We start from the raw sequence: 24,086 nt of genomic DNA on the forward strand, positions 1-24,086 counted from the left end.
GTCCATATAAAATTAATACAAGACTCGTTCTTGTCATGTCAAAAGGTAAAAGTATGCATGAAATGTAAAACAATGACATAGATTGTAAAAACTACAATTTATCATAAACCAATGGCTTTGATGAATTTAAAAATGTGAGATGCATCGCAACGGTCAGATAAAATGCCATGAAGTGAAAGATGATTCTGACCAAAAGGGGTCGTAAAATGATGTTGATGATGTGAATAAGTAAAAGTGTCAGCAATGGTTAATGGACTTTGACAATATGGGCAGTTTGGTTTACTCTCTCTTGATAAAAGATAAGATTGCGTGAGGCGACTGTCCTATACGCAACCGGGGAGCAAGACTTCCTCCTTTCAGTTAGTCCTGCAGCTCGAATGCCAATGACCAAGCGTGGGCTTGAAAGCATGTAGTTTATTATTAATTTGATAGTTTCAATGATCCTGCCAGCAGCAATGTGCATCACTTCTCGGAGGACTGAGAAGTGTTCACTGGCAGGTAATAGTAGTACAGTAGGCTCTTGATAATCTAGCTGTGCTCTAGTCCAGCCCATCCAGTAATCTGACATTTTTTCTTTTTTCATCTGTCTATCTGTGCACAGAAGTTTGTATTATTTTAACCCTTTACCGATACTTAAAAAATAATGGGAGGTCCATGAAAATAACCCATTTTTGCTTTCTGAAATGGACTCGTCCAAACTTTTACTGCTCACCTAACCCTAATCCTTTCTTACCATTCAGTTCCTATATTGTATTGTTACAAACAACAATAGCTTTATTGTGGAGCTTTTGAAACTAAATTGATGGAGCCTCTATGCTTGTCTTTCTCATTTCCATCCCTGACGAGAGTTGTCAATCAGCCCTCCCTGCCCTTTCATAATAATCTCACATACCCATACCTCCCCAGCCGTTTGTTTGTAGAGCTGTCTACAGTCATTATGGCTGGTAAAGAGTTAAATGGGCTTCTTCAACTAAATTCTAGTAATCCAGAGATTTCAGTAATCCGACATATCCTGGTCTGATTAATGAGTCTACTTTATATGGAACATAAAATCATATTTGAAGGATACTGAGAATGATCTACAAAAATTCCTACGATTTCAATATAATACACACTGACTTGTGAGGTGATTCTCCTCCATGCTTATGAAATAAATATTGATTGTTCTTTCAAGAAGTTAGTTTTTTAAGCTACCTACATGACCAAAGTATAGACTACAACTATCTCTACTCAGAAATAGAGTTCAAAATGTTGTTCCTACATTGGGGTGGAGAGGTTGGCTTATGCACAAGTTCATATGGTACAAATATTTAATTTTTTATATTTGAATGTGGAAAAAAGGTGGGGGGAATCATGCATTATGATATCATTGGAAATTCATAAACTGATCAGTTTAATCAGAGGTTCTCAAAGTCAGTTGGTTTCAGGTAAGTTGCCAAACTTTTTAAGGTTCTTCGAACTAGGGCTTGTTCCTCATAAGTTCAGGCCTTGGGCAAACATGGCTTTTTGGGAGCCCTTTATACATACATAGCAATGGTTCTCAAACTTTTGCCTTCCATAGCTCTCTTGTCTTAGTGGACATGTATTTGCTGCTCCCCGGAATAGCCTAACAAAGAACTACTTCATGGTATCAAATATCTTCATGGCACACAATAAGGACTACACCACAATGCCCCAGACAATGGTTGGTGGCGTCCCAAGGAAGGAGCCACAGCCCACACTTTGAGAATTATTATATATAGCATTCTTTGAGGCGAGGGTAGAAGAGCTTGGGGGACCTGCGTCCCCCTCCTCCAAAAGACAACAAAAAATTTAAAATATTTGTTAATATCCTTCCTAAAAAGTTAGATTATTCAAAGAAAATACAAATTTTGACATCCCAATTGGCCCTTTGCATGTGCCATGTTTTTCCATGCAAGAAACGCCTTGCTCACAATCAGCTCATAATATCGATGTGAACTTACTAATCGTCTAGTTCAATCATTCTCCACTGTTGCTCGAGAAAGATAAAATAAATCAGTAAATTTGTAAAATAAATAAAGAGGCCTATGAGGTTCCATATGCCAAAAAAGGTAGAGAACACCACTGACTTTGATGATGATTAGAGGGGAATCAGACTTTACCCTTATATCTATTTGTGCAACTGTCACTGCATTGACTATATAAAGGATGTATGATTATTGAGATAATGCACATCTCTTGGGACATACAGACATAGTAAATTGATGTTACTAGGCGGGGGGGGGGGGTGCCACAACCTTTCTTTATCTCATTCCAGTTTTGTGATGGTTATTCATCCATCCACCATCACCTTCAACCAGCACAAGAAATCAGCTAGTACTTTTAGCCTTGGACAAACATACTTCACCATCCAGGAGAGGCACCCTCACATACTCGCCTAAGAGTAATGTAGGTTCAAATTACTGGAGGTACCACAAGGAGGTAGACTGACTTATTTGACATTGGTAGTGTAGCACCATTTGGCTCTTGCCCCCTTGATTATTAGGGTAAATATCACTAGGGCAAAAAGTAGAAGTAGCTAAATAATCACCAGTACAAGGAAGTCACACATAAATGGGCACTAAAGTTAAGGTAGTCGTAAATAATGGTCACTAATATAAAGGACCTGCGAGCAAATGATTACTATGGCAAGGGAGCAACTACCGACTTTTTTTTTGTCTCATCATCCGCTTCTTCAGAAGTTTTTTTCTCCCATCGCCCCCCCCCCCCATAAATCTAACCCATAGAATCCTACAGTATACTCCTAGCTTCTACCACCCCCCGGAACATTCCATCGCCACCCAGGGAGCATTAACGCCCACATTGGGAACCACTGATCTATAGTGTAATCAGTTATTTCTTTGGTAATTTCCTTTCTAGCCTGTTGGCACTTTTCTTCCTGGTTGTGATGGCCGTCCATTTTCTCCTATTGGCGGTTTTTTTTTTTTTCTGCCAGCTAATATTTGATTACTTCCTTCTTCTTGTAGGGTGCAATCTTTTTTTTCTTTGTTTTTACTGTTAAATGACATCACTCCATAAAGGGCACTGGTTATAAATGCTTTTGTATTACTGCTGTGTTTGAACAATTATTTGAAAATGTTGAAGCATTTTTTTTGTTCCTTCTTCGTACAAATATATACCATTTTCTACTATGGAGTATGTTACCTTCAATTTTTCTTTTTGGATTTATTTGGATAAATAAAAAAAAAAATTGGATAAATCCATAAATAATTTGGACCATTATTTCGTTTTGAGTGTCATTGTCTCTCAGGTTGTAAATTTAATAGAAGAGTTGATCCACTTTGCCCAAGAATATTTAGAAGACACCAACGAATAAAGCAAATACACAAAAAACTAATAAAAGTCCTAATGCATTTCAACACCAATGGGTGCCGTTTTCAGAGGAAAAATTTAACCACTAGTTTCGGTGACCGAGTTTTCCATTTGGGTTGAATACCAAATCTTCACGCTCGGTTGCTCAGCAGAAGAAGTACGTCTGTTCACTTCAAACGTCGTGGTCAGAATGAAGCTGTGAGCCTGCGTAAGATACTAATGCAGCGTCCTGATTGGACATTTGCGGAATAGTGCTATCCGATTGGTCCATTCGAATTTTCTTGTAATTCCCGCTCGAAATGAATTTAAGCCATGGTGTTGCGATCGGGGTGTAGATTTATTATCGTTCACTAGTATGAGCGGGAATTACAAGAAAATTCGAATGAACCAATCAGATAGCACTATTCCGCAAATGTCCAATCAGGACGCTGCATTAGTATCTCACGCAGGCTCACAGCTTCATTCTGACCACGACGTTTGAAGTGAACAGACGTACTTCTTCCGCTGAGCAACCAAGCATGAAGATTTGGTATTCAACCCAAATGGAAAACTCGGTCAGCGAAACTATTGGTTAAATTTTTCCTCTGAAGATGGCACCCATTGGTGTTGAAATGCATTAGGACTTTTATTATTTTTTTGTGTATTTGCCTTATTCGTTGGTGTCTTCTAAATAAATGTAAATTTAATACTTCCCTTTCCATTACTTTTTTGCATACTAGCCAATATATCTAGAGTTTTGATTCCGCAATCATGTTTTTATTGACCGAACCCACAGACTTTTATGCCCTGATCGTTTTATCATTCAAAAGAAAGTCCAGATTTTTATTTTTTGTTACAGAGAATATTTATTTATACATCAGTAAGGACCACTGAATATTTAAAAGGATATCTATTTTTATTTTTCATCCCAGAGTATTTAACCAGAGACATTCCAAAATAGTGTTATTTATGTATATTGTTGTTCATCAATATGTATAAAATATATTTTATATATACATTTCCAATTGGTGAATCTATTGGTGAATCCATCTAGTCTAGGATGTTTTATTTTTAATCTCAATCCCTTATAATGTTCTTTCATTTGTTGCTGTTTTATCATAATTTTTTTTCATTTCAGCTGCTGTAGTATAATCCCTTTTGGTTATGTGTTGGTGATTTTTTTCTTTAGTGAGAAAGACTTCTAAAAGCGTGACTCTGTTTCACTCTTGGCAATTTCTCATCATGTTTCTAATGTTTTTTCCGCCAAAGAAAAAAAAATTGTCAAAAACAGATTATATAACATACTTTATAGAAATACAAATATAGTTGGGCAAAATGACCAACAAGGTGGATAAGAAAAAGAAGCCCATAACAAATATGATGTAATATATTTCAAAAATACAGCAATCCAATTAAAAATGCAATTATAAACAATATATATACATGATAAAATATACAATGCCCATAAAGAATACCTATGGTTGTCTCATTGAAGTATGGATAGCTTCTACATTTACCCCAACATGTTTATCGTACTTCTTTTTAAACGTGTTAATTGTGTTAGAGTTTACTACCTCCGGGGGTAAGATATTCCATTTCTAATAGTATTTAATGTCAGATCGGTTCCGCTAAAAGTTTGAGAACTGCTAAAAACCAATGCTAATCGCAACAGGTATAAAATCATTGATAATATTGGGTGGGGGCAAAAAATGTTAATGGCGGAAGCTTAAACCAATGAAATTGAAACCAATGTCTCTACAGATATTATGCATGGTCCCCTACATCCTGCAGCAGAGCCCTTAGGCGAGGATATTTGCCGGGCCCTATTATAGTGACTTCATTGTGTGAAAAAAACAAAAATTATATGAATTGTCCCAAGCTGGAGCGCTGTCAGCCCCACCCTTTTGGGGGCATGGTATTTTGACGATTATGGCACATATAGTTAGGGAGGGGGCCCGTGGGTCAGATACACGTTTAAGCCAATGCTAATCTGATATGATCAATCATAGCTTTCATTACTACAGGTAGATTGAACTCGGATTTGATTTATTTACAAAATTACAGTGCGCTTATAAAGGGCTGCAAAAAAATTTCATTAATTAAAACCCCAGATCACATTCATGAAAATTTCCTTTAAAATCTGAATAAAATAGCCTTGTTACCATCGAGCTTATATTAATATAATGTAATTATGTAATATAAGCTCGATGCTCGTTACACTTACCGGTACGCAGATACCTTTAAAAAGATTTGTTTATTTACAATATATCAAGACGGCCTGGACATAAGAATTTGTTTTTCTCCCTGTGAAAAATGTTTTGGGAGGAAAATATGATGAACACTTGTAAGAGAAAGTAATTAAAAAACTTTATAATTGTTTTTAAATTTTATCTCAATATGCATAATTTCACTCGAGCTTTTAAGTTAAAAAAAAATTTAATAGAGGCAGTAGAAGTAAAACTGTATTGGTCAAAGACGTCCCGAGATAAAGTTTACCGAAGATATTTTCTTGTTGTGCATGTGCACGCACACAAATTTAAATGGACGACGACGAAGTAGTCAGTGAAGTAAGTGATGTCCAAATTCAAACGAGAAATATTCCATGAAAATGCTACGCGGAACGTTTAATTGGCAATTTAATTAGATAACGTATCCAGTTGAATTTGCATGTTGGAAAACCGCCGGGTAGCGGTGTGGTTAGAGCTCCAGCTTCCGGTTGTGTAAGCCTGGGTTCGAACCCAAGGTGGTTTTTATGAATGTCTTTGTTCAGCTGTTCGGAACTGACCTTAATTGTTGACTCGAGTTTCATCTCCTTGCACTGCGCTTAAAATTACCGTGTATCGTGACGTGGCATAACTTGGTCATGACAGTGTTTCTCTTTCTTTCAAACCAAGCAAAACTCTGGTCTGTCGCCATGGGCTATTTGCTACCGAGTGTGTTCTGCCGGAAGTGTGAGTGCACCTAACAGTCAGTGTGTATATAGTGTTGTGTCTGATTTTCACTGCTGCCATCTATGGTTCAGAAGGGAATTGTAACGATTGAATATTTCTGCCATTGTAGGCCTGTCGCTCCCTGTGACGAGACTTTTTAATGGGGATATTGGCTCACATTTTCGCCTTAAAGTTGGGAACCACAGAAAACCAACTTCGGGCGACCACCACTGTTGCGGTGGAGTTCGAACTCGGATCCTTGTGTTACGAGTATCACTATGACCATTTGGTGACATGCCACACAGCAGTGTTTCATCAAGGTCTGAGTCTTTCCAACTTATTTGTCTTATTTCACCCTCCTTGTTAATTCGAATATTGTCCATGATTTCATTGTCTGAGTAAAAATGGCAACCCTTCAATGTTTTTTCAGCTGACAAAAAATAGGAAAGTTACATGGTGATAAATCCAAGCAGTGTTGTGGGTGTTTCAACATTGTCCAGCAAAACTTCAACGTGTTCTGTGTAGAAGTATTCATTCATTCAAATTGAGCATAACTCCAATTTATTTTCATGGGCAGTTTACTACCGACTGAGTTGTGCCAGAAGTATGTGTGTGTATAGGTACCTAACAGTGTGTGTGTACTATGTGTGTATACTGTTAATCACTCTGAGTGTCTAGTCTCATGTTTTTTGAATTTTCAATACTTCCATCTATGAGCGAAGTATAATGATTGAATATTTGTACTGCTGTAGGTTTGTTTCTCTTTGTGGCGAGACTTTTTAACAGGGAGATCGACTCACATTTGCTCTTCATAGTTGGAAACCACCGAAAACCAACTTCAGCTGACTACACCACTGTGGCACCAGTGGGGTTGAAACCCGGTGCTTTGTGACAAGAGTCCATCATTATCACCACACAGCTCTGTGTAAAAGCAGCCAAGTGTTTTCATGCAGTGGCCTGCAATACTCTGCACTATTTCTGTGCAGCAATCAAGGTCACAAACGGCCTGGCCTGTTGTTCTCTCAGGTGGTTTTGCTGCATGACAACACACGACCACACGTGGTCACTCATATACAGATAATGTGACTGCGTTTTGGTGGACAGCATTTCAACATCCACCATAAAGCGTGTATCTATGGCCGCGGGACTTTCACATATTTAGTCTGCTGAAAAGGTATTGAACAGTCACAGTTTTTACTCAGACAACAAAGTCATAGACTGTTTGATACTGATTTTGATCTCAGCCAAATTACTTCTAATTGCAGTGTATTTACCACTTGGTGAAACAGACAAGTGCTTGTGTAATTTTGGAGATTTACATTTGAAATAAACTGTCATTTCATTTTGTGGCTTGAGTTCCATTTTCATTTGATCCACTCACCATATTCCCATGTTTAGTCCAGCATGGATGAAGCCTAAAATACAGAGAAAAAGGGAGGTTGAAATCAACCAATTTAGTTGTGTCTTAGTATCACCCGAAGTATGTGGTCGGAGTTTTCTCAGCATACTCGCTAATATGGGGCCGCTAATACCCAGGGCATCAATGACAAAATTGGGTTGTTTTCAATCTGTATTGTCTTTCACAATATTAGTTTGTTTTTAGTCTATTTTAGTTTGTTTTTTTGTTTCGTACTGCTTATATGGTGAGAGACACAGAAAATCAGTTTCACACGGATGAGAATTTCATCTCCACCCATCCTTGTTAGTAAAAAACAGTATGCTTTAAAGCAGTGGTGGCCAACATTTTTCTAGACCATGCCAATATCTGGAAATTCAGATTTAAAGAAAAAAAATGTTCCATTATGTTATCATTGATGAGTTAAAAGCAGGATGTAAAATTTGATATAAATAAGTTTTTACTATTGTTAAAAAATTTGGATGATGTTGTATTTAATTGATTGATGATCTTTTGCAGATAGATGTTTATCTGTCTAAATCCCTTGCTGACAATTTGTTCATATTCCAATATCCAACGAGGCCTTCTGACAGACCATATGATGGGAGGAATGTTGTGTGTGCCAGAATGAAGCCCAAGCAGCAGAAGGTAGATTTTAGGTTAGGTATATTATATGGTATATATAATATACCTAATTTTACATAATATGCTTACCTAACATTTTTTGGTTATGTATATTATATGGTATATAGGTATTATGTGTGAAGAGGTTTTTGTAAGAAATGTGTTGTATGTTAGATTTTCTAAGGAACGAAAAAAATTATTTCTATATCTATATCAGTGGTGCAGAGTTAGGCTATGGGAAAACTATGGGTAGAGCCACAGAGATGGCCAGTGTAAGTTCATGGCCACATCAATAAAGTGTGTAAGTCGCCTAATGTACAAAATAGTTGTAATTAAGCTGACACTACTCAGAGTAGTTTATAGATCTGTAGCTTCATCCAACAACAGGAATAATACAAAACTAAATGGGGGGGAGGGGGGAACTTACAAAAAATGAAAACAGATTCTGCATAAAAAAAATTATACAGTAAGATTCTCATTAATCCTGCACATATCAGACCAGGGTGTGCCAGATTATCAAAATCTCCAGATTAGTAGAAGTCCCTTGAAGTGCTTTTACATAATATAAACTTCTGCATAAAGATATGCAGTGATATGTTTTTCCATTCTATAAGCTGGATAAACTGGAAGAAAACTGAATAAAAAATGCCAGATTACTGGGTGGGCTGGATTATCGAGAGTCTACTGTAGTTTTAAATGTGGCCAATAGGAAAGATATGGTTCTGTTGTTGTCCCCATCGTCAAGAATTTACATAAAGCACAGGTAAGAATCAGTGTTTAAGCTGGATAAAAAATTCCTTTCGCAAAAAAGTGAAAATGGGGGGGGGGGGGGAGAAGCTTTAGCAAAATGCTACAATGCTAATGTAATGCTTGATGGTTGGATGTCTACTCATTTCGTACCTCCTGTATGCATTTTTGCAAAAGTGGCTACTACTTCTTTCGCATTCTACGATTTTCTTTCACATTTTGCAAAAAATACGACCAAAGCTTAAACCCTGGTAAGAATTCGCAATGCAAATTCACGCATACCTAGGCGACAACTGCACCAGTGATTTGGGCTATAAAGATGTGTAAAAGTACGCAAGACATTCGGTGGACCAACCCATTTCATTCCTTTGCTGATCCTTTTTCTCATGTAGTCTTTAGCCACACTATTGAATTCTGTGATATTCCAGTTTTTTATTTTGAGCCTTTGATGATGACTCTGAGTGGTGTCAGTTTAATTTTTGTGAGCTGTCAACAGGCTTTCGAAACTAATAAAAAGTTGAACATCACAGTAATTTGCTTGTTAATATGCTTAAAAAGTTTTAAAAATGGCCGAAAAAATTATTTACTGTATATTTTTTTGGTCATTGATCTCACCCAAACCCTCTCAATTTATACATATCTTTGAGAATGCATTTGTGAGAAATATTTTTTTTTGCATGTCACAGAGATACGAGAGGTTCTTCTGTACTACAGAGGTTCCACTATGTACATATGAAAGAAAAAATTGATATTTTTTATTGATATTTCCTGGCGTTTTTACCCTGAATTTTATTTTGGTCATCAGTCATTGTATTTTTTCAAATAGTTCAGAGATTTTATTATTTTCATTGCTAAACTGACATGATCAATTTTGATAGATTACATTTTGTTTTACAGGTGGAAATTGATATGCATATCAATGTAGATTCACATTATTATAATCGTAGTAAAGGGGAACAGATTGCTCTAAATGTTGATGGCCCTGGAGCTGATTATACTTCTGGGGGAACTTATTACAGCAGGTAACTTAACCAAAAATACATTTTTTGATTATTGAAATATTTCCTATTGAAAATGTAAGTATTGTAATAGGAACACTAATACTTTTCTATTGAAAATACATCCATTTGAAAGTTTTAGCAACATTTGTGTAATACTTTTGTGATGGTGGTCAATTTGCTAAGATTAATATACAAGAAATTTTGGTACCAAAATTATGTTAAGATGCTAAAATAAATTAAAAATAATTTATAAAAAATTTTTTCTCTAAAAAAATTTTTACAGCATTGTAGTGACCTTATGTTCTTTGAATGGTGAGCACTCATCATGACAAATACACTGCTGGCCACCCAAATTGCAACACCAAGAAAGACAAGAGATATCGCAACAATATTTATTTTGTAGATAACATGTTGACCAAGCATCAAATGATTAAATTTATAGACTTCTGTGAAGTGTGGTTCCTGCCAAAATCAGTAGCCAGAGTAGCCGCCATTGTTGGAGATCACCGCTGCCACACGCCTCGGCATTGATTCAAAGAGACTTTGGATGTGTTCTTGGGGTACAGCAGACCAAGCAGCTTCCACGCGTTGCCAAAGTTGATCTGGTGTGGCAGCTGGGGATGTAATCTGGGTCAATCGTTGAGCAACCATGGACCACATGTTTTCTATCTTCGAAAGATCCGAAGAGCGAGCTGGTCAGGGAAGCAATTCAATCTAGCGATTGACGAAGAACCTTTGGACAATGCGTGGCACGTGTGGTCGCGCATTATCCTGTTGAAATATGGCTGTGGGCTAGCCCTGAAGGTAAGGAAGGACAACTGGCTCCAACATCTCGGAGATGTAGCGCTGGCTTTTTAAAGTACCGGCAATGCGTACTAGAGGAGTGCGAGAGTGATATCCAATACCGCCCCATACCATAATACCCAGTGCAGGACCAGTGTGGCGGTGCATAACGCAGCTGTTCAGCATCCTCTCTCCACGGTGTCTCCAGACTCCAATCCGACCATCGTGGTGTTGCAGACAGAAGCGTGACTCGTCAGTAAAGACAATTTCATTCCATTGGGCCGTCCACATCCTTCTTTCATCGCACCATTGGCGGCGGAGACGTCTGTGGTTCTGCGTCAAGGGTAGACGAAGCAATGGACGTCTTGCAGACAGACCACTCTGCTGTAAATGGCGTCGAATGGTACGCGCAGACACTGGATGATGCGGTACAGACTGAATGTGCTGTGCTATGGTTCGTGATGTGGCTGAGCGATCCGTCACTGCCATACGCACAATACGCCTGTCATCACGTGAAGTGGGGCACTGAGGTGGATGCGATCGAACACGTCGGTCCGTCGTACCCTCCTGCATCCAACGATCACATATCCGCATTACAGTTGTGTGGTTTAGTCCAACACGACTACCGATTTCCCTGAAAGATAATCCACAATCTCGGTAGGCCACTATCCTTCCTCTGTCGAACTCGGATACTTGATCAAAAGATGATCGCTGTTTTCTACGAGGCATAATTGATCGTTTTTTTGAAAAAAACCACAAGAAAAACACAATTGCCGTACTTCAAATCGTCGAAATCTCCAAGCCTTAAATAGCACTTTGAAGTGGCGCCACAGGCGCGCGTGATGTGCGTCTGCGCTGAAATTCTAATCATTTGCATATCTCACCTCCGCTAATGCATGTTGTAAATTTCATATTATTTGCATGCTTCCTTCAGGGTGTTGCATTTACGGTGGCCAGCAGTGTATAAACAGAAATTTATTAATAAAAAAAATTAAAATAAGAACGTAAACATGAGACGACGATTCTACTCGATCGCTTTCACACACCATTCTCCCTCTCTGTTTATTTTCGAATGTCCAATTTTGTTTTTGCAATCTTCCGTCTCCTGAGGCTTTTCTTCTTCTTGTGCTCTGGAGCCTTATACCATTTTGTTACATCAAGGTTTTCAACTGAGAGACGCGCTACAGAACACTACAAGCATATTTCATGATGACAATTAGGAAGATTTTATTTACAATCTATGCCAGTGTACAGTCTCTATGCAGAGCACATTTGAACAGTTGAAATTTTGCAGTACGCTTGAATTGAGATTTTTAAAAAGTTGAGTTTTAATTATTTAAATACTAATCCAGACCAAGCAATTTAATACCATTGTAATAGAAAGACAGTTAACATTCCTGAAATAAAACTTAATTATAAATTATGAAATGATGTTTGAACTTATTTAGAAGTAATTTAGTAAATTTCTTTCGAAAAGTTATGTGGCTCACCTACAAAACTATCACAGCACATCAGTTGAAAAGCCTTGACCAATGCATTAGCATCCATGGCAGGAGCAGTAGAAAACCAAATTGGCTTATAACTTTGAAATAAAAAATGTATCACCATTCTGTATTTCTTTTAATTTTTTTTCCAGCTCATTGATGGATAAACAAGTTCTCACATCTTCCCAAGTTGCGTTTTCATCGGGTTGTTATGCTGTTGGAGTCCTTCGACAAGGTATTATCATTACTATGCAAGCGAAATACTTGTACGCATGCCACCCATCCTGGAGCAGGGCCCCTAGGCTGGAATTTAGTCAGTCTAGCCCCCTTCCCCCTCCCCAGTCAGACTTTTCACAGGTCCTTCTGTAGTTAATTTTGAGCATGAAAAAGTAAAAAATAATGAGAATTTTATCAGGCCCTGACAGTCTGCCTTTATGGGGGCCATGCTTGTACAAATAAAATTACATTTACACACATTCATCATAATGATTCTTTAAATACCTGCAATTTTCAGACAGAGTAAGGCCTGTGAGCATAAGGCTATATGTTCCTGCATATATACAGATTATAAGTTAAAAAAACATACAAATTTGTCTGTGCGGGATATGTACAGCTCCTTTTCATCTGCAGGTTTATTTTTTCTTGAGTGGCTGGAATGTAGAAATAAATATTTAAAAAATAATTTAAAAAGAAAATGACTTTTTAAATATATTTATCGATAGCATACATATGCTAGTAGAAAAATTCTAATTTTTTTTTTACAAAACCTTTATTAACAACCCCTTCCATTCATTCCTTAAGATTTCAATACTGGTGAATGAAATTTATGAATGTTGATCATAGGCAACTTCAGATTATACAATGACATTTTTGATCAAAATAGTGAAATTTGCATCCGTATTTACATTCTTAACTTATGGTTCACCCTCATAAAAACGTATTGATTTTTTTTTTTTCAAAAACAGATGTAAAGTGGTGTTTGCATATTTTTAATTGTAACACTACATAATCAAAAACAATTTAATTACTAAAAGTGAATTTTTTAATTAGCCAAAATGGTTAATCAAGGGTAAAATATACAGTTTTCATTGATTTTATTGTTATCTATGAGGATGAAATCTTGCTTAGCAAGATTTACTATTACTTTGAATTTTATTTCCAATCCCCTGAATTTGGTGATATTTTATAAATCTCTGAACACAGAAAATTTTAGCAGCTCTCTAAAAAAAAAAAGACAGACATGGAATCAACTCTTTCTAAATAAAAAGAAAATATTGTACTTCTTTAGCTTTGTGCTGAAATGACCACCGAAAGATGTAAAATATCCACTAAATTGAGAAAAGAAATTGGTATAATGTTTTTTTTTTACACCCCATGTATATATATATACACAAAAAAGAATTATTTTAAGAAAAAGGAAAACAATTGAATTTTATATGAGAGTGAAATAGAACCTATGCAGTGTGGGTCTTCATCAGGGGGAACCCCATGCATGGTTTGAAAAGTGTAGGCGTGTAGCTATACCTAATTGAATTAAAAATTCCAACCCTTGTTCTCTGACGCCTGCCTTCTCAAAAACATGTTGGACAAAAAAAAGACAATGAAAAAATCTTTTATGTTTTTTAAAGTGCTGAACAATATACTCTCACTCATCGAAAAAGACAGCATTATCATTAACAGCAACCATAAGGTTCTTGACTTTATCAACAATAATAAAATTTCTCATATTTGCACATATGATTTCGAAAACCTCTTCCCTAGCGTACCCCACAATAAACTCTACATATGTTTTCATCTCTTTCAAAAATAACGAAGGTTCCCGTAAATTTTATTTCACACACAGGAAAAACCTTGTTAACTTCTGCATTCTTGAAAACTTTCTTTACATTGTAATATATATCCACAAGCAGATTAAAGGAATACCAATGGGGACCTGCTATTCGAGCACCCTTTCCAACCTTTTTCTACACTTCTATGAACAAAAATCCAAACTGCTTTACTACTTTGTTGGCTTTTGTTAAATTGATGATCTAATCATTTTCAACAAATCCAATTTTAACAGTATTTTCCCCAACATTTATCCTGAAGAGCTTTCTCTGAAGGAAACCACAAAAGAAGACATAATAATGTTCCTAAATATAAAAATATACAAAAACAACAATACATGGGAAACAAGTGTTTATGACAAAAGAAACTACTTTGATTTTTCTGTTAACAGTTTAAGCCACTGGCATTCAAACATCAACACCAAAATATTCAGAAACACACTCATTCCGCAAATTTGTAGGTTCGGACACATTTGTAATAATGAATAGGAATTCAACACAGCACTCCACCATTTTTTTGAAACTGCATCTGGCAACAGTATTCCAACCGCCTTCTTCAACAACATTTTCAGAAAAATCGAAAAAACAACAGTCTCCCCATTCTTAAGGTATGTCTGGTGATTTATTGACTACATTTTTTACTTTTTAATTTATTTTTGACATTTATCATAATCCTTGTAAAATATTCACTGTAATTAATATTCCTGTAACTTTGTATATATTTTTTCTCATGCTTCTTTGAGCTTATAATCTGTAGTTCTGTGTATATTTTTTTAATAGTGTATTTTTAACATTTTTTCATCCAACATGTTTTTGAGAAGACAGGCGTCGGGGAACAAGGGTTGGCATTTTTAATGCAATTAGGCATAGCCACCCTTCAGAAACGCCTACACTTTTCGAACCATTCATGGGGTTTTTATCTTAAAATGATTCTTTTTTATATATATATATTTTTGAAAGAACAAGTGAGCATCACTAGCGCTTTTGTCATTCAAAAGATACCTTTTCATTACCTCTTCATTTTTTATCTTCATTTCTCTTGTATTTTTATCCTACTATATATATATATATATATGGGACCGTAGAGGGTTAATATTGTATGCTGAAGTAAAGTTTATTATAAATATATCTGTTCTTTAAATGATTTATGAATACTTTTTTAATCTTTGAAATTATTAGTCAGTTCAGTTTTATTTCAATCACCTGTAAAAGTCATTAGGAAAAATTATATAATTAAGCTTTAATTGCTGGGAAATTTTCTTTTTTTTTTGAAAGACTGATTATCCATTGAATTTCTATGTACATTTCAGGTAGATTGCACATAACGCCAGTAAAATCCTTACTTCAGCTGAGGCCTAGTTTTGAGTATCTTGATAAGAGCTACAGCAGAGGTCAGATGGAAAACAAAGGTACACATTACATTAGTGCATTATATAAAAGCTTCGTACAGCAAGACCTTGGTATAATGCCTGTCACTTTCACATCACCCCACTTGTGACAGTTTTTAACCAGTCATCTAGCTATGATGGAATAGCTCGTCATGCCGATTTTTGACATAATTTAGAAAAATAATTAATTCTTCATCTGGAACATGAAATATTGTATATATACACTGCTGGCCACCCAAATTGCAACACCAAGAAAGACAAGAGATATCGCAACAATATTTATTTTGTAGATAACATGTTGACCAAGCATCAAATGATTAAATTTGTAGACTTCTGTGAAGTGTGGTTCCTGCCAAAATCAGTAGCCAGAGTAGCCGCCATTGTTGGAGATCACCGCTGCCACACGCCTCGGCATTGATTCAAAGAGACTTTGGATGTGTTCTTGGGGTACAGCAGACCAAGCAGCTTCCACGCGTTGCCAAAGTTGATCTAGTGTGGCAGCTGGGGATGTAATCTGGGTCAATCGTTGAGCAACCATGGACCACATGTTTTCTATCGGCGAAAGATCCGGAGAGCGAGCTGGCCAGGGAAGCAATTCAATCTGGCGATTGACGAAGAACCTTTGGACAATGCGTGCCACGTGTGGTCGCACATTATCCTGTTGAAATATGGCTGTGGGCAAGCCCTGAAGGTAAGGAAGGACAACTGGCTCCAACACCTCGGAGATGTAGCGCTGGCTTTTTAAAGTACCGGCAATGCGTACTAGAGGAGTGCGAGAGTGATATCCAATACCGCCCCATACCATAATACCCAGTGCAGGACCAGTGTGGCGGTGCATAACGCAGCTGTTCAGCATCCTCTCTCCACGGTGTCTCCAGACTCGAATCTGACCCATCGTGGTGTTGCAGACAGAAGCGTGACTCGTCAGTAAAGACAATTTCATTACATTGTGCCGTCCACATCCTTCTTTCATCGCACCATTGGCGGCGGAGACGTCTGTGGTTCTGCGTCAAGGGTAGACGAAGCAATGGACGTCTTGCAGACAGACCACTCTGCTGTAAATGGCGTCGAATGGTACGCGCAGACACTGGATGATGCGGTACAGACTGAATGTGCTGTGCTATGGTTCGTGATGTGGCTGAGCGATCCGTCACTGCCATACGCACAATACGCCTGTCATCACGTGAAGTGGTGCACTGAGGTGGATGCGATCGAACACGTCGGGCCGTCGTACCCTCCTGCATCCAACGATCACATATCCACATTACAGTTGTTTGGTTTCGTCCAACACGACTACCGATTACCCTGAAAGATAATCCACAATCTCGGTAGGCCACTATCCTTCCTCTGTCGAACTCGGATACTTGATCAAAAGATGATCGCTGTTTTCTACGAGGCATAATTGATCGTTTTTTTGAAAAAAACCACAAGAAAAACACAATTGCCGTACTTCAAATCGTCGAAATCTCCAAGCCTTAAATAGCACTTTGAAGTGGCGCCACAGGCGCGCGTGATGTGCGTCTGCGCTGAAATTCTAATCATTTGCATATCTCACCTCCGCTAATGCATGTTGTAAATTTCATATTATTTGCATGCTTCCTTCAGGGTGTTGCATTTACGGTGGCCAGCAGTGTATATACTTAATAGTGAATATCAGGAGAATAATATAATTTTAATTAACATATTTTTCTTCAGCTGATATATAAGTCAACATGGGAAATCAAATGCTCACTAAAGTGAGAAAATGATCAGAGGCATCTTTTCCAATATTCCAATACGTAAAAGATTTTCTGATCCTGTGAGGCTTTTCATTCAGAAACAATAGATAAAAAAAAGGAAAAATATGTGAAACAACTTTTTAATTTAATTGACTTAATTTTTCTTTATTTCTGCATAGATGTTGAAGAAGAGAAACAAGAGCCTCAGGCTGTCACCGTTAAGTTTGCAGGACCCAATGCGGAAAGATCTAAGAAAGCTCGAGAAAAATCTTACAGCTATTTACAGCAGAAATGGGAAGCTGAACCCTGGATGCAAGCTCATTACCACATAGATGGTGTAAGTGCACATGCTTAAATGTGAGATACAATGTAAATGAAATACAGTAAAACTTCCCAAAAACGTCATGACCGTGAAAATGTGGCCATTATTGGGGGAGTTGCTATTTTATTTCTGAGAAAAATTAAAAGTTGTGATCTATATAACATATAAAATGATAATATCCATTCTGTAATTGTGATTACAATAACTATATAATTGATTACATTCTAATAGATACAAATATATGATTATATTGATAATATAATAATTGATTAATCCATGTACAGAATGCCTATTTTGGCATCCTAAAATTTAGGCATGCAGTGAAAATAGAACACAACAGAAACGACTTAGTGAGAAGAATTGATATGGGCCAAGATGCTAGCAAGTTCTAGCAATCCCAAATAGTTCTTTGTTTCCACACCAAGATCAACTAGATCATGCATAGTAAACTCATGAAGTGCGAGCCAAATTTGGAGGTCATCTAATGTGGTCCACAATCTCAAACCTAATTTTGTAAGAATCGAATAAGTGGCACATTCTCAGATCACTTCAATAACAGACAGTACATTTACAAATCATTGAAGTGACCTGGGCACTGTTTCTGATCATTTTAAGTGACCTGGGCACTGTTCCAGATCATTTAAAGGACTTGGGCACTGTTCCAGATCATTTAAATGACTTGGGCACTGATTCCAGATCATTTAAATGACTTGGTAAAGTAAGTAACCACTTAATTGAAGCAGGAATGTGCTGCCGATCAAGTGACCTGCGGCACATTCCTATTTCAATTAAGTGGACTTAGCACATTTTCAGATCATTTAGATGATCTTTAATGCAACTATAGAGCACTTGGTGGCCACTTTTCCTTCTCTTCTGCCTCCAATATACCCATGTAGCATTTGCACACAGGAAAAGAAAACATGTATAATCTCTTTTCTCCATAGCGTTCGGGGGAAGGAAAAAACCTACTTGAAAATTATTTTTCTCATATAGGGTTCCCAGCAACCTGGAAAGTCAGGAAGGATCAAGGAATCAGAAAACAGTCAGGGAAAATGTGAAATATTTGTCAAAAGTCAGGGAAAATTTGAGATACTTGAGAAAAAGTCAGGAAACATCTGAAGAGGAAAAAAATCAGAGGATTAATTTACATTTAAGTGGTTTGTCTTCACTTTTTTCCATACATTATTTTTCAGATCCCCTGGGAGAGGAAAAAAAATTCTTATTAGAGCATTTTCCTCCAGATCGCCTACTGAGACAAATGTCTTATCAGTTAAAGGGTGGGATTTTACATACTGGAAAACAATGTTGGCCAAGTGACACTGAATCTGCCCTCTGAGTAAATAGATGAAGGGATCTAAAGAGGAGAGGCCCTTTTCTCCTTTGTTGAAAACAAAGCCAATACCAGCTCTAACTTCTTTTCTATCTCTGCTGAAAAACATTTTATTCTCTTGCTTTTTTTTCCCTGCCTATGGGTAGAGAACCTTTAACCTTTAAATCATATGTTGAAGCAATGATTTGAATTCAATTATATCTCTGTGAGATTTCAAAGAAAACTGGTATTGTGTGCAAGATCATATATACAATTTGATTTTGGAATGGGTGGGGGTAGCAAAATATTAACATTCTGTCTGTAATGTGCTTTTCAATTGTATATTACCAGGAAATGATAATTTAGAGTAATATTGGATGGTTTTGAATCATGTGCGTGACAGAGTGTGTGCGCTTTTGGTCAGGGAAATGATTGAGCAGATTTTGTTGGGAACCCTGTCATAGTGATATATGCATTTTTCCAAAGAGGCCATTGTTCGGAAGTTACTTGTAATGTTAAGTCTATGGGACGTGTTTGGTTCCTACAAAATGTGGCAGTTATTTGGAGATTACCATTATTTGGAGATGGCCGTTTGAGGAGGTTTTACTGTAATGTTTTTTTTATGACTAACGTTTTTGTTTTTTTATGTGTAACTTTTATCTCCATGTAGCTTTTTACGTGTAATGAACCATGGGATGCACCCCTGAGGGTGTATTGGAAAATTAGTAAACTGGAAGCAGCGAGTTTTGGCAGTACCTGTATGTTGCCCGTCAGGGTCCTGGGTTCCAACCCAAGGGAGGATATAGATAAGATATTTTCCCTAACGAATTCGAGGCGACCACCCATAGACAGCGCCTTCACTTCCAACCCATCTCACTATTGGCAGTAAATTGCAATGTAGCGATATAGCCAGAGTTGGTGTTTGGTGAAGTACCTGTATGTTAGAAATGAAATCTTACTTCCCGCTGTCATATATAAAATGGCTGAACATAGCAAGCTTTTTCTTTAATTGCGGGTAGCAATGAACAGTTTTTGAACAAATGAAAATTAAAATAAGGTAGAAAATGAAGAAACAATTTATAAAATATCACATAACTGACATTTATAACCAGTCATCTGGTTAATTAATTTCTCGTTTTCTCTATTTTGGAAGTTTGAAGCTAATTAAATATTTTTCTTGATTAAATTTATTTTATGAATACATTATAACTTGGTTTACACACATTATGGTCTTGACTGTTTTTCGAAATCATCAAAAACAGATTTAATAATTGAAGTAATTAGTTTGCTAAATTATATAAAAAATCAGCTTGATGTGCTATTTTGGCACAGCCAGATGACTGGTTGAAGGTTAATTTGAGATATTAAGAGTCTTTTATTATTTTTTACTTTTGACAAATGGGTTTTTATACAATGGGTAATATTAAACTTTTCCTCTAAGCGTTGTAAATTTTTAAATGGCTATTATGTTGCCATGCCATATTATGGCCATATGTTATGCTTAATTTCAATGATTGCTTCTTCCTCTAATAAAAATATTATACAGGGTACATAGCTAACAGCACTCACTACATTTTACTGGCAAACCGTTGATCTCAGAGGCATATTGGCAATTAGAATGATATCCAAATAACAAATTAACTTCTAATTAGTACTCAGATACGTCATTCATGTTGCGATGGGATGTATAGTTATTAAAATTTTTATATGTCCACCCTGTCCTCAAAAACCCAATTAGAAAGTTGTTGGTTGCCCTGTCTCTCCTGATGCAAAAAAACCACCGCTCCAGGGGGTGTATCACCTCCTGGTTCTTAATAAGAATCCGCTTCTTAACTATGGATTTGATCTTTAGTTAAGAAGCAAAGGGAAGTTAAGAAAAGAATTTTGCAACCACATTCTTAACAAAGAATCGTTTTTTCTCCATAGTTAAGAAGTGTGTGAACCGACTTCTTAGATTGATTCTTGGTAAATTATTTTTTTCTTCCATGCGAGATGACATAAATTATTTCTTTGTAAGTTTATGATTTATATTTCCAATTATATTATAAAAAATGGGTAAAAATATTTAACAGGTGCATTTTTACTGCTGAATAAGGAATTTATTCAAATTTTTATCTGATATCTGAAGATATCTGAAAATTATGTAGCTATGCACCCTGTATAAATACTATATATACTCACTCGTAAGTTGACTCCTGTACATGCAGACCCCTTTCCTTTCAGGACCACCAAAACAGTGGTCCTAAAGTGTGTGTTTTTCAAGTCTTTGAAAAAAAGAAAAAAACGAATACAAAAATATATGTAGTATGTTAATTTTTTAATTTTGTGAAAACATTTCAAGTGTATTAATACTATACAGGGTGTCCTGTAAGTACTAATGCAACCTTTATCTCATCAATTGCCTGTTGTAAAGGTATGATTCCAGTTTAAAAAATGCTCAAAAGGCATTCAAAAATTACCCTGTATCAGTTTTAAGAGTGAGAATAGTGTGCCACAAAATAAAAAAATCTAAATTTTTATACTGTCCTCTAACTTCCAATTACAAAGTTGTTGCCCTGTTTTTTTGAGTCCAAGAGAAAAAATCCCATATTTTTGACTGAAATATTCACCAAGAAATTTTAATTAAAAAATCAAAGAAATGTTTAGAAATAACCGAAAACTAATGGACAATGTTCTTTTCCCCCTCATTTATGCTGTCCTTTCCCAACTTTTTTCAGATTTTTGAATTTGAGTATCTCAGCAAGACTCAGAAAAGACGGCAACAACTTCCTGATGGAGGTCAGGGCGATCATATATAAAAAAATTTTGAGTTTTTATTTTGTGACAGTCTTTTCACTCTAAAAATTTGTACAGAATAATTTTTGAACACATTTTGAGCATTTTTAAACTGAAACCATACCTCTATGAAAAACGGTTAATGAGATAAAGGCAGCATTAGCATTTACAGGACACCCTATATATTGGCGAACATTGATAAGTTCTTCATAATTTATTTCAGTCCAATAGGTCCAAATTAGAGTTTGAAAAGCTTTTCTGTGCTCATCCAGAAAATGAAGTCTCAAATATATCTCTTTCTCCAGAAGGTCACCTCAAAGCCCTTGTTCCACCTGTGCTGTTGCAGTAAGTCTTTTTCTTTTCAAAATTATTTCTCCACTATTTATCTCTCTTAATGTGTATATTGAACTTAATTGAAATACCTTGACTGCATATTAGTTGAGCGATTATAAACCTCTGGCTGTCTGGTGTTAAATCCTGGTTTGGTCATAAATTTTTCTGAGCCATTTTTTAAAAACTTAAAAAAAAAAAAAAATATGTCATGGTCTGTGCAGCCGTTTAAAAACTCTTGGAATAAAATTAAAAGAAATAAAAAATTGAACAAAAATCAGTTTGATCTACAAATTACTTATTTTATTCAATTCAGTTCTTATGACCTTTTTTATGTTTAAAGCTGTATATCTGATGAAATAGTCAAATTCTGTGTCTTTCTATAATTTATTCCAAGAGTTGCTGCAAATCATCATTGACATAAAATTTTGACGTGTTTACATGTATCTCACTTATTGTTCACATCATCTTTAGATTACTTTTTGTCTGATATGATAGTATTCTAGTTACCGTGTTAATTAAAGTGAGGCAAAAAATTGATTTTAACATGTATTGTAACTCACCCCCCCCCCCCCCCCCCCAACATAAGTCACTCACCCTTTATGTTCACTCGTTTTTAGTGCTTTTTTCCACTTAGACATACTTTGAGCTATGAAGGTCGCATAAAAAAGATGAATAGATATGAAAAAATAAAGACAATCTACGCATCCACCTCCTTTTGAAGAGGGAGGTACATTATCTGTGCAAACATTTATCTCAACTTAAATTTAGTCTTGGAAAGAATTGCAGAAAATTTGGACTAGAACACATATTTAACTCATTGGAATTCAAATTATCGCAAATTGCCTGTAACAGTTAACTTAATATGAAGGCACTATATTAATTTCAGAATTCAGAGGGGAAAATATTAATTTGAAAACTTGAAAAACCTGCATAGAGGTTTTTGAATACATTTCATTTTGATGCAGCAGTAAAACTCTAATATTTATACATTTTAATTATTTTATAATTTATACAACCTGTATAATATTTTTATTTTAATTCATTTTATTTTATTTTTCCCTTCAAGATCTCAGGAAGAAAATGTAAATAATAGCAAGGAGATTGAATCCATATGGAGTTTGAAGTCACTGCCACTGTTTGACCGCCTTAAAAACATTATGATTAGTGGTAAGTAAAATATAGAGTAAGTTATTAATGGTAGTAGAATGCCAGATTCCATACTTCGCTGGCGATACATATACACTAATACTACTTTAATGCACACCATTTTTGGTCCTGTCACCATACAACCAATTCACTACTGATCGACTTGGGTTGGAAATCTTCCTCTCTAGAGAAATCCATGAAAAACTTCTGTACTCGTCTTGAGTAGGGAGGGCATATTGAGAAGGCACCATTTATCGGTGGTTGTTTCAGCTCCAGTAGGGAAAAAACTATTTATTATATCCTTCCCTAAGATTACACCCATGATACATACACGCCAGAGTTTTGATGGGAAATATGTGGAAGCTATAGCATTTGCACAAGCCATTTTACTTTATTTGATACAGTTAATCATAAACTGGAAATAAATCAAGTACTTTCTGCTGTGTAATTTAAAAATTCATATCATTGGGTACTTTAAAAATGTGGAATGAAAAGGTTGTGATAAAAAAAATAAGTTCTTGAAGAAAATAGTTATACTTATTTTTTTGAAAACCTTTGCTGATAAAATCAGTAGGTGTATCATGCCAATCTATTATTTTTCATCATTTCCATTGATATGATTGCACGTGCTAATATAAAACAGCAGCATCTTCAACTGAATTTTTGTATCAATCATCACTGGAATTACTGTCACTTGAATCTGATTAGCTCAGTTTTTGAACCTGTATAATGAAAGATTAAGCTAATAGAAAATGCATTGAAAGAAAAGGATCCTATGTTTTCAGAGCTAGCTTTTTTTCAGTGCAAGACTCAGCATCAAACTGAACAGGCTAAACATTCTAGAAGCTTATCTTTTCTATCTGCATGCATCAGAAACAGTGAAAAATCTGTCCTTCCAATACATTAATGGAAGAAGAGACACAAAGTTCTAGGGTATGAAAAATTTGAAAGATGTTGTCATTGAGATGCTGAACTTCTGAAAGCGACTCGTG

The 24,086-nt window shown here is 36.0% G+C and overlaps 1 protein-coding gene across 2 annotated transcripts in view; it reads left to right on the top strand.

Annotated features, from left to right (window-relative positions):
• Nucleotides 1–5,791: 5,791 nt before the first annotated feature.
• Nucleotides 5,792–24,086, top strand: part of Polr3E (RNA polymerase III subunit E) — a 30,971-nt gene continuing 12,676 nt past the window's right edge. Inside the window, exons 1-8 of one of the 2 annotated variants that reach the window (XM_089231450.1) lie at nucleotides 5,792–5,879; nucleotides 8,158–8,286; nucleotides 9,907–10,031; nucleotides 12,430–12,512; nucleotides 15,414–15,512; nucleotides 17,389–17,546; nucleotides 21,839–21,960; nucleotides 23,015–23,115. In XM_089231450.1, coding sequence (XP_089087576.1) covers nucleotides 5,853–5,879; nucleotides 8,158–8,286; nucleotides 9,907–10,031; nucleotides 12,430–12,512; nucleotides 15,414–15,512; nucleotides 17,389–17,546; nucleotides 21,839–21,960; nucleotides 23,015–23,115 — 844 coding nt within the window. In that variant the 5' untranslated portion in view covers nucleotides 5,792–5,852. Of the gene's footprint in view, nucleotides 5,880–8,157; nucleotides 8,298–9,906; nucleotides 10,032–12,429; nucleotides 12,513–15,413; nucleotides 15,513–17,388; nucleotides 17,547–21,838; nucleotides 21,961–23,014; nucleotides 23,116–24,086 lie in introns of both variants that reach the window. The other variant, XM_089231451.1, reaches the window with a different exon arrangement.

Source organism: Pholcus phalangioides, unplaced genomic scaffold (genome assembly GCF_987345545.1).
Source record: "Pholcus phalangioides strain wild (caught in Gottingen) unplaced genomic scaffold, Ppha-v1.0 ptg000004l_1, whole genome shotgun sequence".
In the NCBI taxonomy this organism is placed as follows: domain Eukaryota; kingdom Metazoa; phylum Arthropoda; class Arachnida; order Araneae; family Pholcidae; genus Pholcus; species Pholcus phalangioides.